Source organism: Sinocyclocheilus rhinocerous, unplaced genomic scaffold (genome assembly GCF_001515625.1).
Source record: "Sinocyclocheilus rhinocerous isolate Xijiao unplaced genomic scaffold, SAMN03320098_v1.1 scaffold258, whole genome shotgun sequence".
Lineage (NCBI taxonomy): Eukaryota > Metazoa > Chordata > Actinopteri > Cypriniformes > Cyprinidae > Sinocyclocheilus > Sinocyclocheilus rhinocerous.
Genome location: NW_015634010.1, coordinates 1,204,687 through 1,219,907, shown reverse-complemented (window position 1 = coordinate 1,219,907; position 15,221 = coordinate 1,204,687). Strand labels below are relative to the sequence as shown.

The following is a 15,221-nucleotide window of genomic DNA, read 5'->3' as shown; positions in this document are numbered from 1 at the left end:
AATTTTATTTCATTTATTAGTATTTAAACTGTGTTTACATTGTAGTTTGTGATGTGAATTAATAAAAAAAACAATAAAAGTCTTCACTTCCACGTTATCATAATAAAGGTCTGCTCACAAAGCAACGAAAAATCGATTTAATCTGAGAGCAAATATTGAAAGTTTCATTTAGAAGTCGTTTTTGTGATATTTATAAATAATACGTAGTAGTTAGATTACATACAAGTCCTACTATTTATAATTATTTACTAAACATCTAAAACGATGTAACTGCCGTTATAAGACACTACGTTACCTTAGTTTTAACTTAAATTTTTTAGCAAGTAATGACACGGACACGGGTTATTTCAGCTTTCTTTTAAAGAGTAAATACTATTTATTGTATCATTATATTAAAATGGATATTCAACAATCCATAATTACTAGTTAATTTCCATAACTATTTTGTTTCATAAGTGTCTTCTTTTGTAGGCTATTAGATGACATGGTTGTTTGTGTACTCAAGCACAAGTACAAACATCAGTAAAATCTCAAAAGAACATCAACACCAGCAGAGGACATGCACCAAGCTGTAACTACAAAAGAGAAACACAGATTTTACAAATCTGAAAAAAATGACTTTAATTATGAATCATAAAGTTCCACATATAACAGATGAGATAAATCACCAAAAAAAGTCATCTTTTGAAAGACCACTGTGACAACAGCCATTTCCTAACTGTTTGCAAGTGAAACGAAGAGGAAAGTGTGTATGGTGCAAAATGTAAAACAAAAAGAAAAGCCTTAAAAAGATAAAATAAGCAGTTGACACACTGACTGAGTTCATTATCACGAAGGGATTAAGTCAGATGCATCTGAAATGTTGCTCAGTCTTCATGTGCGAAGTCGAAGGGCTCAAAGTCAGAGCGCATTTGTTTGGCCTGATCCTCTTCCTCTTCTTTTGTACATTTACAGTCCCTCCAGTCAGCACGCATAGGGATGTTCAACAATGCCTCACTCGCCAACACTTCCCTGAGGCCAAACACATACATACAGAGTGTACAGGTGGTTATGCAAAGAAAGTATTTACTCAGGTCATACTCATTCAAATATTTATAACTCATGTTGATGAACCGTGTCTGTTGAACAATTACCTGCCAAACTGCAAAGGGAAATTTTTCTTGATGCGATAAAACAGCTTCTCGCCTGTATCCAGCTCCACATAAAAGTAGGGTGTTCCTGGAGGAGCAATCTGTAATGGGAGATATTACAGTTAGTCACAGTGCATCTTTACACAAAACAGATCCAGGTCCCTTGCTCTCTCATTAACTTCATAGATAATGTTACATAGTTCAGTATATTAGAGAGTGAAAATGAGTGTATTCAGACACAGCACCTAACAAGAGAGCACAAACCCAAATAACAATTAATTTTTTTAATTCTATTTTAGACTACATACATATGTGATTTTAAGGTGCCTTGTAAATTTTGCACTTGTTTTTACAGTTTAGACTACAAGAACAACAAACTAAACTGAGAGGGCTCAGATATGCCAATAACAGTACATACAATTAAAAAAAATAATTTATTATTACATTATAAGTACTAAATTATATTAACAGTATATATATATATACATATATATATATATAAAAAAACACATTACACAATGTATACAATGTAATAAATTATGATATTAATATTGTCATTTATAATCATTTAACATTATATAATGTAAACTTATTATAAAATAATAAAACAAATTATTTACAGTGTATAGAATGCATATAATTAATAACAACAATTATGACAGTATAACAATAAATAATTTATATACTGTAATAAAATAACATCATTATATTAACAGTATACCTTAAATAAAATGTATATAATGCTTGTTTTGTTTACTGTGTGGAGACGTGCTGATATCGCGTTTGGTCTCGTTCTGTATCGCGTATCTTGTCAGTGTCTGCGCTTGCTTGGCCATTTGTTGTGGAAAAAAATAAGGAAAGTGTGTTCAAGCGCCAGCAGAAAACAGTGTTAAGAAATACTCTTTGAGAGAAGCAGTCTTTATCAGCAGAAGTTAAAAGCAGCTCGTAAATGTATTTACTTGTCTCATTAGAGTTTAGTGCAGTTGTCGTTGCTAGGAAACGCTTGTTTTGTTTACTGTGTGGAGACGTGCTGATATCGCGTTTGGTCTCGTTCTGTATCGCGTATCTTGTCAGTGTCTGCGCTTGCTTGGCCATTTGTTGTTTTTTTTGGTGTTTGGCTTAGTGTTATGTTAGAATCATTATTATACTCTTATACCTTTTGTTCTTTACTATTTTGAATTGTTTTTAGCTTTATTTTTTTGTTTTTCTTTTAAATGTTAAGTTTTGAAATTTTGTTGTATTCATTTGTCATTTTTATTTAATTTCTTTATTTTTAAAATGTAGGTAGGTAGTATTTATAAAGTTTTAGCTTTTAGTTTTGGATCTGTTTTTAGCTGTTTTAATACTACAATTGATTGCTTCTGTTGTCCTCATTTGTAAGTCGCTTTGGATAAAAGCGTCTGCTAAATGACTAAATAAATAAATAAATATAATTAATAACTAAATTAAATTACCAGTATATACAGGTATAATAAAAAATACAATTTATGTAATACACTAAAGTAGTAATAAATTATCATATTAAAAGCTTATTTATAATAAATAAACATACATGAGCACAAAGCTGCAAGTCCCAGAAAAAAAAAAAAATTATGTACTCGGCCACAGCTGACACATTTTTTCAGTTTGAGATCGACACCGATGGAATGTACCTGCTTGAGGTCTGTATGAGCTGGAATCTCCATTAGTTCCATCTGCTGCTCTTCAGCTTGTGTCATGAATGCCTCCTTGATGTCTTCTGTACTGCACTTCTCCATGGGCACCGGCACTACCTGAGGACGACAAAAGTAGTTTCCGTTAAACCTGTTATGCATTGTTTCTCATAAGGAGGTCTTTGGGAAATCACCTATTTGGTCATCACTGGGAACACGTCCCTCAGAAATGGTTATCCGTCAGCGCAGACAGACTGTCTATCCACTCAGACTTAAACTGATTAAATTATGTTGAAGTCTGTTATTGGTGGAGGGCTGGGCATCTCTCACTCTCCACGCTGCTATGAGTTTACCAGACTCTCTTTTTCATATATGTGGTGCTGCTCAGACTGACCTGGGATCTGTACAGGTCAGTCCAGTCAGGCAGACACCACAATCTCAATATGAATGACACAATATTTTGTATGGACCTGTAGTTGAAGGTGCTGGCTACGGTAGTTCCTCTCAAACATGATGCACCGCTGGGCTCTGCTTTTACAGAACTTCTTGACGGCACTCTTGTATTTCTCCATCTCTTCAACCACCTCCGATGCCAAATCCACCACTGACTGGTAATGTCCGATGGGCAGCAGAAGAACATGGTCGGGAGTGAGACCACCCTTAGCGACAGCCATGTAACACTGGAAACAGAATAGTTACATTAATGCATAATGGAAAAACAACAGATGATGCATCAATGTGATCAATAATTTATTGGTTGATATATTCTTATGTTCAAAGCATTCTAAAGTGACACTGGGCTGCAGAATACATATTTTGTGGACTCACATGTGTTCCAATGCTTATGACCAAGTGCTTCTCGACTTCTGGACTTGCAAGGCAGAACCAACAGGGTCCGGTGGGCTGTGCTGTAATGAGAGATGAAAACAAGGTCTGTGTCAAAAGCAGCATGCAAAATTAAATTCAAATCCTCCCCAAAATCAGACTTGAAATCATTTATATTTCTACATAAGGTAATAAAATAGTCCAGTTTGATCCATTAGACCAGCGGAAGGAGTGGAAAGATTGCAGGTGAATGGACTCACGGGGTCTTCGGGGCTGTTTGGGGTAATTAGGTCTGTCTCCATCTGTTTGTCTCTTCCTGCCGTGGTGATGTTGCTGGTGCTGTGGTTTCTTTTGGCCCAGATCAAAAAAGAACTGCGATACTGGTTCCTCCTAAACAAAAAAGAGATGTTCAAATGATCTTTTCATTGAAATAAGGTACACTACCGTTCCAAAATTTGGGGTCAATCAGATCCTTCTTTTTTTTTTTTATTAAAAAGAAACTGATACTTTCATTCAGCAAGGATGCACTGAATTATTCAAAAGTGACAGTAAAGACAATCATAATGTTACAAAAGATTTCAATTCAAATACACACTATTCATCAAAAAATCCTGAAAAAAAGTGTCATGCGTTTCCACAAAAATTGATAATAAATGTTTTTTGAGCAGCAAATCAGCATATTAGAATGATTTCTGAAAGATCATGTGACACTGAAGACTGTAGTAATAGCTGCTGAAAATTAAACTATGGCATCACAGGAATAAATTACATTTTAAAATATATTCTAGTAGAAAACAGTTCTTTTAAATTCTATTAATTTTTAACAAAATTGCTCTATTTTTTTTATCAAATAAATGCAGAACAAGATTTCTTTCAAAAGCATTTTTAAACAACTCACCCACCCCAAACTACACCTGCATACTAACTCTATTAGTAAGTAAAAACTGTACACACAAACCTCCGCGCCTGTCATAGAGGGTGGCGGTTTTTCTTTCTTCCCATCTTTCATAGGTTTCCTGTAGGGATTTTCTGTGACATCCTGAGGCTGCTTGACTAACTCTGCGGGGTCCATGTTTTTCATCGGAACAATGTTGAATGCATACAAATACTACGAGAGAAGATCAACTGTACAATTAAAATTCAGTCTCTATTTGCCACAGGTCTATTAAGCATTATGCAGGGATGCAAAAATGAAACACTAAAAACTAAAATCAATGCTACAAGTGAATTCATAATATTAAAATATGCAGTACGAAATACAGATGCTAATTTTGAGATTTGCTAAAAATTATACTTGGTGTTAATGAATTATTGCTTTTAAATATTAACTTTAATCAATGCTGTTATTGTTAACTAAAACTTTTACAAATTGTTTCTGTTATTTGAAATAGACCTGAAATAAAATATAGCAACTAAGAGAAAATAACTTCTAAAATTAAAAAGACATTTAATACAACCAAAACTAATAAAAATGACAGAAGCACAAAATTACAACACAATAACAAAATTAGTAAAACTTTAGCAAAAAAACACCTTCTTCTTGGCAGGATTGTTGACTGTTGCCATGGCGATGAATCTACTGACATGCTGAGCATTCTCTTGAAGGACCACATGATTCCTGCAAATTTATACAGATTTTTTAAAGACAAATATCCTCTGAAAAACAAAGCATATCCTGATGCTGTAATACCACACCTGTAAGGCAGCCTCTCGTAATGGACCGCTTCCAGTCCCGCAAAATGGTAGCGGGGCTTCAGCTTGTCAGCGAGATCTGCGATGGATGAAACCCCACAAAACTTTGTATCAGTTTCCTACAAAAGGGCAAGAAAGTAAACGACCCTTGAGCACACATTCAGGAAATAATTGCAAAACTGAATTAAAGGAGCATAACAAAGCACTGACGGGACTGTTTCCATACTGCCATACGCCTCGAGGCCACTGTGAGGTCAGGAGAATGTCCACTCCTCGAAATTTGGAGTTAGACAGCAGTGGGGCCGCTAGGGCCATGATGTCTTTAGAGGTGAAGCAGTGTGAGGAAGCAGGTTCCTGCTGAGCTTCTCTGCCACTGACATAGGCGATCTGAAGCCCCGATGCCCCTGTGAAAATGCCTCTTCGACCTGTGCAAAAAAGCATACTTGTTTAACTCAAATTGACGGATTAATTTTTAAGCATTACACTATCCTGCACCATATTTGCTGAAAGAAATCCAATCCTTGCTTCTTACTAATTTAGGGATGCTGACTGGAAAAATAGTGCCCGTTTTGCTCTAGCATGTCAAAAGTTCTCACAAAATATGATATGTATTTCGACAACCACTTGTAAGGTGAAGCAGTCTTGCATTATCCCTTAATCACCAGAACCACCTCCACAAAGATTTTCCAATTTATGAATGATTCTCAAGACATGTTTTTATGCCTAATCCTGATTTCAAAATTAGAATTATGGCCAATGAGAGAAGAATATGCAAATATTACCCAGATGTTTTTGCTACATCTGTGAGTGTTTTACTACACCCAAACAGCGACAGAAAATTACAGATTTTCTGAAAAAAGCTTGTGATTTATAAACATATGTTGTATGTAAAGTTAAAAGCACTCAGTGGAGAATTTGGAAAAAAAAAAAAAAATTCACTCCTTTACAGATCCTTCCTTTACAGAAGTTAATACATTTTGAATGTAACTTTTGACATTTGACTGCTTTTGTTATTTTGATACGCACATTAAAGCTTGCAAAACTGATATTTTTTAATTCAGCATTATCATATTGGGTAATATTAAATCTGCAGAAGATGCAGGGCTGTGTTATGGATCCATCCAAGAATAAAATAAAACAATTAGAAAAAAAATATAAAATAACAACAATAATAATAATGAAAAAAGCAACTCTGAGCCTCACAATACACCTACAGTGGTAAAGCACACTTTTATACACTATAGGTTAACACAAAATTGCAAAGACATAGGTCTTCTAAAGCTGTGAGGTTATAGATCAAATCTTACCCAGACATGTGATGTTTTCTGCCAACTCGCAGCCATCAGAGTTTGGGAAATACTTCACAGTCTCTTGGCTGGCTGCGCCGAGAATATATGTGTGAATGGGTGCTGGGGGTTTGAGAGATCACCGATTAATTCAGTACAGTGATTTGTGTGATAAACAAACCTAAAAGGAAGCCTTACCCTTTTTAGCACCAGATTTGTATGCTAACCATTCTGCCTCAGCCTCAGAAGTTCCAAAAAATTCACCAACACACAGCAACAACTGAAAAACAACATTATCAAGTTAAACCCACAACTCTCTCTTAAGCTTATCGCTTTAAAATAAGAGATCCACGTGCAGACTCACATCAAATTGCCCGCTCTTTTTCTGAATGGCGTTCACCCGGTTGAACAAAGCATTTATTCTTCCTTCAACGTCACCACATGCGAGTCTGAGAGGGAATGAAACATAAAATCAGCGTGGACACAAAAAACACGTGAGTCTATTTTACGCACACTTCTGTCTTTACTGTTCATTATGACTGTGTAAATCAGTGATTAACATAGGTAACGAGCCAACCAACATTCACATATGCCCCTTTTCAAACCAAAAGCAAAACTTACACTCGTAAAGGCTTGTCTTCCATACCGATTAACATACAAATGTTCTTAAAAAATCTTAAAATTGTCTCGTGTCTGGTGTTAAATTGTGTGCGTCGACAAAATAAACCCCGTCAGAACAGAGATTAAATGATTCCGGCCGCCTATTTATGAAATGTACATAAACTTTATGTTTTTGGTGTTATAAATTAATAACTTAAATGTAATTAAATACATTAGAGCAAATACCATATATAAAGCATATAATTTATAAACGCGATAATATATATTACACAAACCTAAAATCACATCAAGTTTCTCTCCGGAGGAAATATAAGAGTGACACAGTAAATTGTATTAAACGCCTCAGGAATGCGCATATTATTTGCAACGTTAGCGCCAGCGATTATCGCTTTATATCTTAATATTATCAGTTAAATTAAAGATGTATAATGCGTATAACCAAACAACCTACAATATGTTCTTCTAACGCGTTAACATAACATTTTATATAGATGAAAACACATACCACTGCGCAAAAATGGGGCGAGCAGGACGTAACGTGACGCAACACAAACCACAAGACCAAAACAGGAACTGATTTACATTTGAAAACCCGAAGTGCCTGCAAGAGCTGTATATAGTTAATATTTTTTTGTTGATTTATTTAGTTTTTTTTTCTTTTCTTTTTTCTTCTTCCTTAATTTGCATTATTTTTTTACAATCATTGTCTCTTTGAATTTATTGACATTTTTGCTTTTATTGTCAATTTGTATGTGAATTGTCACTAAATAAACCATAAAAAAAGAGCTGGCTCTCTCTCCCCGAAGTGCACAGTGTAATAAACGAAAATAAACTGCCATTATTTATACTACAACAACGATGTCTATAAGAGCTGCGTTCAAATATGTGGAAATGGATGACAAATCTAAATGAGCTGACTGTATAAACCTGCGAAATTAAACATATCTAAACAGGCTGATTATAAAGCATTATTACTTTAGTATATGTACACCATCCATTTGTTTGCGTCTGCAGTGCAGACCTTGTTTGCAAATCGCGTTATTGTTTATGGAATATATGCATGCACATGAGCTGAATGTGCTGAACATTTCCATATATAGGCTTCGGCATCGAAGGATGTAAAAGCGCTTCTAAATCATAGCCTAAAACAAGCGCTGATCCCGGAACAGCAGACATGACATCCCCCGAGCAGATTATAGAAATCGTGATGGATGACAAAACGTACAATGTGAGTAAAAGCAAACTGATCGAGAAGAGCGATTACTTCCGCGCGCTGTACAGCGGAGGACTCGGTGCAGCTGCGGGGATTGAGCGCGCCGGTGTTGTGCCGAATTCAGCACCCCTGCCAGATTATGCACCCCCTCCTTGAAGTCGCTACCTGATTGCCTAATCCTGACCCCTCCCCCACACCTACTCCTAAACCTACCAATACTAGGGGGTGCATAATCTGGCAGGGTGCAAATTTCGGCACTACACCTGGGGTCGAGCTGGTGCTGGAGTTCATCAACACCTCCAAAGTTCAGGTGGCCAACGAGACTCTGGAGGACCTGATCGAAACCGCATCCTTTCTGCAAGTCACTTCCATTTTAAAACGGCTCCTGTCGGAAATCAAGCAGGAGAATTGCGTCGAGCTCTTCAAGCACTCTGAAGTCTACGGGATGCATGATCTCAGAAATGCTTGTTTGAAATTCATGAGCTGCTATTATTTATCATCCCATGCTGCGCAAGCGACTTCAACGAGGGGGTGCATAATCTGGCAGGGGTGCAGAATTCGGCACAACACCGGAGTTCAGGATGTTGATATGCGGATGAAAGGCACGGCCACTTTAGTTGCAATAGGGGATTTCACTGGCACCTGTCTGGATCTGGCAAATCAGGATGAGCCTTGGTCCATGTTGAGGTATGATGAGCTGCTAGAACAACGCTGGAAACCTCTAGCCAACAGTCTTCCTCCGGACATGATCAATGTCCGAGGATACGGATCTGCTGTGCTGGACAACTACTTGTTTATTGATGGTGGATACAGAATGACAAGTCAGGAGATCTCTGTGGCCCACTGCTACAACCCCTGCAAGAATGAGTGGAACCATGTGGCACCTTTGAACCAAAAGAGGTACAATTCACTCTTGATTTGGCCATTTATTGTGGTTTGTCCAGTGCAAGAGATCCGTGAGTGCTCTTTTTGTGTCCAGATCCAACTTCAAGCTCCTGGCCGTGAGTGGGAAGCTGTATGCGGTTGGAGGTCACTGTCTGAGTGCGGTGGAGTGTTATAGTCCAGAGCAGGACTGGTGGACGTGTGTGGTGTCTCTGCCTGATCCTCTTGCTGAGTTCTCTGCCTGTGAGTGTCACGGCATGATCTATGTCATGGGCGGTTTTACCTCTAGAGGTGTGTTTTACTTAGAGATGGGTTCTTTCACACTCACACACAAACAGGCATTTGACTTTATTTACTTTCTTATGTTCCTGGTCTTATTGTGGTTAATTCATCTGTGTGTGTGTTTTTCCAAAGAAAAAACATTTCTTGTCTTTTCTTATCTTACTTGTGAAACATTTTTTCCAGTTTCTCTTATTTTTAAACTAGATTTTTTTTCCTTCTAATTTATTGGTATCGACCAGCATAGGGTATTTGATACTTTTATTTAAGATAATCTAACATTTAAATTACATTAAACTAATCTTTATTAGTTTAATGTTTCTAATCTTTAAAAAAAATCCATTAAATTAATCATAAAAATATTAATTATTGCACATTATAAATAAATATATAAAATATAAAAAAATATTTATTGTATATTATAATGTTGTGATGCTTAATTCATTTTGTCATGTTTAATATAATTGATGTTATTGAATTTATTTAGACAAAATAGTGTAGAAGTTTTATTACTCCACAGTTATTTATCAGTTAGTGATCATAACATAAAAAATAATTCGCTAATTGCCATAATTATAGTATTGGTAGAAGATTACCTTTAAGTGAGTGTTAGATTATGGCAAAGGTAACAGCAAAAATATGGAAAATGAGAATAAAATATATTAAATTATTATTATTGTTTATTTGTTTAACAGCATCAGCCAATATTCTATATATTTTATTGTGCTTTCTCATTTCCCCTAGTTTTACTTTTAGATAATTTTTACCATCATCTAACACTGGAAGATTATTAAAATTCTGGCTGATACTATAATTATTTATTAATTATTTACTATGGCCGATAACCATTAAATGGCCGATAATTAATATGGTATCAATATACTGTGTGTCTGACAGTGAAAACATCTTAAAAATCACACAAAAAAACTTCAAAAATTACGATTCTTATTTTTTTACGGAATACTGTGCATATTATAAATGATGCAATTCATGTTGGACAATAATCCCTTCTTTCCATCAACCTGTTACTCACATGAGATCGCAACCATTAGCAAACAACAATGATCCAGTCAATTCTTGATGGACAAAAGTCCGGTACTACATTTGAGAAGCCGTTTCACTCATATATATATATCTTAGTAGGGAAGAAAAGCAACTGCAATTTCCATCTCATGCTGACTTTAAATTACTACATTAAAATGATCTTTTAAGATTCTGTGATCTCAGTGTTTTTCTCCTAATGTCTGACAGATAGGAACACCAATGTACTGCGCTACTGCCCCGCCTCGGACACACGGTCCGTGTTCTGTTCCTGTTCGGCTCATGTGCGCAGGCAGCAGATGCTCTCAGTGGAGGACACCATCTACCTGGTGGGTGGCTACACTCACGAGCTAGAACCTGCAGAAATGGGACGCCGGAGAGCTAGACGGAGGACATGCTGACGGTACAGTCATACAACGTGCAGACGGGAGAATGGTTGCAACTTAAGGAAAACACATCAAAGTCTGGCTTAAACCTCACCTGCACGCTGCACAACGACGGCATCTACATTATGAGCAGATATGTCAGCCTGCCCACCAGCCTGGAGCACCGCGTCTTCCTCAAATACAACATTTTCTCAGATGCCTGGGAGGCTTTCAGACGTTTTCCTGCTCTGGGACAGAACATGCTGCTTTGCTCTCTCTACCTGCCCAATGTCCTGTGAGCCACATTGTTCACGCTCTGGGGATCTGAAGAAGACTGCAGACTGCTGGGGAACACAGATTTTGTTGTAGCGAGCCCAGCCAGGTCTGAAATGGCAAGTTTACTAGAGGTTTACCAAACCGGTTTACTGTATCGGAATGATCAACCAACCAAGAACCTGCAGAAGACATTAAAGGAATAGTATAGCAAAAACATTTAAATTTGGTCATTATTTACTCCCCCTCAAACTGTGTGACTTTAAAAGAGTGTCTGGAACATTCTTTAACATTCATGCTTTTGTGTTCCATGGAAGGAACAAGTCACACAGGGTTGAAACAACATGTGGGTGAGACAATGATAAATAATGACAGATATTTATTTACGTATTTATTTTTTGATGAAATAGTCATTTAAATGATTATTTCTAAATAAAGGTCAACAGTTTGACTTTGATCATTAAAATCATAAGTCAAAAAGCCTCAATACTGAAAGGAATAGCTCACACAAAAATGAAAGTTTGCTGAAAATTCACTCACCCTCAGGCCATTCAAGATACAGATGAGTTTATTTCTTCATCGGAACAGATTCAGAGAAATTTAGCATTACATCTCTTGCTCACCAGTGGATCCTCTGTAGTGAATGGGTGCTGTCAGAATGAGAGTACAAACAGCTGATAACAACACCACAATAATCCACAAGTAGTTCACACACCTCCAGTCCATCAGTTAACATCTCTTGAAGTGAAAAGCTGCATGTTTGTAATAAACACATCCATCATTAAGGCATTTTAACTTTAAAATACAAGTCCATAATGCATAATAACACTTCCTCCAGTGAAAAAGTCCACCCCCTGTTGTCCTTTCACATCAAAATCCACCAACATATTTGTTCAGAACTGTTTTGGACTGTTTTTACTTGTAAACAATGCGTGATCTGTGTATATTTTTCACTGGAGAATGCAGTATTATAGATAGAGGACTCATATTTTTAGCCAGAAGCAACAGTTTGTAGTTAAAAACGTCTTTGTGATGGATTTGTTCATTACAAACAGCCTTTTTTAGCTTCACAAGATGTTGGTTGATGGACTGGAGTCACGTAGATTATTGTGATGCTTTTATCAGCTGTTTGAACTCTCATTCTGATGGCACCCATTGACTGCAAAGGATACATTTGGTTAGCAAGTGATGTAATGCTAAATTTTTCCAAATCTGTTTTGATTAAGAAACAAATTAATTTACATCTTGGATGACCTGAGAGTGAGTACATTTTCATCATTTTCATTTTTTGCTGAACTATTCCTTTAATATCTCCATCAGAAGTTCTGTTGAGGTATTCAAAAGCAGTTTTAATGTACATATATAATTTTATTTATCTGGGCAGAGAGAAAGAACACTACAAGAAATGCACCAAACATTTTCAACTTGCACAGAACCATCTAATGCCAATGCACGTACAGAACCTTAATGATATATAACATGACATATACAGATTTACAACTACTAATATACAGATGCACAAGTGAAGGCGTCAGATTTATAGAGCCTGCAGATGAAATTAAAACACTAAACTTGCATAAGCTGATTAAACAACTTAATATAAAGGATAATGAAAGACATCAAAGATGTAATAATGCCATTCCAAATCTGTCTCAGCCTTTTTTTTCCTGTTATATGATCTAAAACTCTTAAAGCCATACAGGTTTGGAAAAACATCAGGGTGAGTAAATGCTGACAGCATTATCATTTTTGGGTGAACTGTGCCTGTAAGATCCAACGTGCCAGACTAAATGGTGATTGTTCAAAATATTGCAGACTATCTGTGCCTGAAAAAGTCGTAGATTTTTGACTTAATGTCACTTTTAATAGTCTGTTGAATTATTTTGTTCCAAATACTGTATATCTGGAGAAGTGTCTTAAAATGTGCTGCACAAATGAAGCACAAATACATAAGTGCCTTACCTGACCGCTGTGATGTATGTTTGCATTTGGTTGAGTGAGATGACCTGCCGTTATCCTGAAAGAAAAGGAGATTTTTATTTTATTTTAAGTGTTAAGTACTTTATACGTACTTTATACTTATGTTCCATTTACTTTTGGTTTTGTAACTTTGTGGTTATTTTTCATATGTCGAGCAAAAATGAATGTTGGTTTTGTTGAGTATTCCCAAGTTGCCTTGAAAATGTAAAGGAGTAAGTTAAATAAAAATGTTCAGGGAAAATTACTTATTTCTTCTGTGTGTGTGTTTTTACTTTTATGCGTTTGGCAGATGTCAAACGGTCACTTGTCCTTCTTAGTGAGGTCACCTTCTGTCATTCTGTCCTCCAGTGGAAGTCAATGTGTAATCGGCTGTCCATAGACTCTGTAGTCAGACATACTGCAACGTCCTATCAGATCAGCTGATGAACTCATTGCCTTTGAATCAGTCCGTTGTCCACTTTCTGTCCTTCATTCATTGTCTTGGCATTTGTACTGTAGATTCTATCCTGTGTCTAATAGCACATCTATGTCCTGGGACTCTGGTCACTGGGTCTTAATGTTGAGCAGATGTCCCAGCACAGACAAGCCACTTGGAAGAGAGGATGGTGGGGCAGTGGATGGCCAATGATTTGCTCGTTAAGCTCGGGGATACTAAGCGCCAAATCTGTCAAACTAGTTAACAGACATACGGATAGAAATACGTTTTTTAAACCAGTAAGTGGCAACATGATTGAGATGATCGGATATAAAAAATGCAGCGTATCATATACATTTTTAATTTCAATTTTAATAAAATTGAATTTGGTCAAATTAAATTAAGAGATTATTACCTGATTTATTAGAAGAACATTTCATCGATGTTTCACAGGCATACAACAGATAATTTGATTTGAACATATACAAAATTGTTTTCTGAATGTGTTTCTATGACGACTGACTCGAAAAGCATCAGCAGAGTTCTATGAAAAAGAAAAAAAAAATTGACCGTTCTCTCAGAATGCTTTGGAATTCGATGACTAAAAGGCAACTGAAGAGAAGCATCATGACATTTACTTTAATTTTGTAAAATGGTCAATTAGTCTGTTTCTGCATTACTGGGAGGCAAAATATCATCTGTTCAACCAAAATAGCCTTGGTCCTGGTTGTCCTTATGTCCTTGCTATAATAATACAGCCACTTGGTGGCACTACAACTTAATTTAGTATATTTTCACCACACGTGCACAAACACACACACACACACACAGTTCTGTTATTCACTACAAATGCACATAATGCACATGCAAATGAATAGAGTATTTACGTATTAAAACAATTAAGATTATAAATACCAACAAAAACACATCAAAAACATGCACAATATTTATTGAGTACCCAGATAAAGAACAGGCTGCAAAAAGTAGTGATTCTTCGGTATTACAGTGACCTCTTTTCAAATAGCCAGCAGCGTGATTTGTACTGGTTGGGAGTTGGGGGGTTGTGTGAGGGGAGTGTGTCTTTTACTGATTGTCTCTTGTACACCATGTGGCCAACTGATAACATCTCCAGCAAATCAGAGCCGAAGAAACGAAGCCCTGCATTGCCTTTAATGTGTCACTGCTGTAGTGAGCTGACTCTCTGACGGATTGCAGGTCTCAAGCTGGAAGAAATGCAGCAGAAACAGCTTGTTCTACCTCAGTAGACTGATTTAACAAGTCACATCTGCTCTGGGTCTCTCACAATTCTCAATGTAGCTTCATATAGCTGTTTTGATACACATAGAACACCAGTTAATCATAGCCAATGACTGGATCACTTCACTTAAACTGAATCACAGTAATGTTTCAAAATACAAAAAGTAAAGCCTTACTGCTATCAGTGACTACTGCTACTGTGCCCTGAATTATTCAGTCTATAGCAGAGGTCCCCAACCAATTAAAATGTATTAAAATAGAAAAGTAATTTTCTGAACACAATATGACTTTTCTTTTTTTTTTTTTTTTT

The 15,221-nt window shown here is 36.4% G+C and overlaps 2 protein-coding genes across 2 annotated transcripts; one reads left to right on the top strand and one right to left on the bottom strand.

The window, feature by feature from the left end:
* Positions 1–764: 764 nt before the first annotated feature.
* cwf19l1 (CWF19 like cell cycle control factor 1) lies at positions 765–7,340 on the bottom strand. The gene is made up of 14 exons (XM_016558749.1): positions 7,207–7,340; positions 6,950–7,034; positions 6,784–6,865; positions 6,607–6,708; positions 5,510–5,724; positions 5,303–5,418; positions 5,141–5,225; positions 4,566–4,715; positions 3,868–3,997; positions 3,611–3,690; positions 3,253–3,462; positions 2,783–2,902; positions 1,134–1,231; positions 765–1,011 (listed from the first exon to the last, which is right to left on the bottom strand). Exons 1-14 carry the CDS (start codon positions 7,239–7,241, stop codon positions 867–869), a joined length of 1,653 nt encoding a protein of 550 aa, XP_016414235.1. The 5' UTR covers positions 7,242–7,340; the 3' UTR covers positions 765–866.
* Positions 7,341–8,286: 946 nt separating this feature from the next.
* LOC107744924 (kelch-like protein 42) lies at positions 8,287–11,823 on the top strand. Its single transcript, XM_074560198.1, is given in 5 exon segments — positions 8,287–8,530; positions 8,661–9,319; positions 9,399–9,592; positions 10,832–11,002; positions 11,005–11,823. Coding segments are annotated over 5 exon segments (1,455 nt in total). The 5' UTR covers positions 8,287–8,380; the 3' UTR covers positions 11,286–11,823.
* The last annotated feature ends 3,398 nt before the right edge of the window (positions 11,824–15,221 follow it).

Excerpts from the sequence above, each read along its gene's own strand:
- cwf19l1 (XM_016558749.1), bottom strand. The coding sequence starts at position 7,241 with ATGTTAATCGGTATGGAAGACAAGCCTTTACGAGT. Across the intron at positions 6,866-6,949 it reads AAAAGAGCGGGCAATTTGAT|TTGTTGCTGTGTGTTGGTGA; the intron begins GTGAGTCTGCAC and ends GTTGTTTTTCAG. Across the intron at positions 1,012-1,133 it reads TTCCCTTTGCAGTTTGGCAG|GGAAGTGTTGGCGAGTGAGG; the intron begins GTAATTGTTCAA and ends GTTTGGCCTCAG.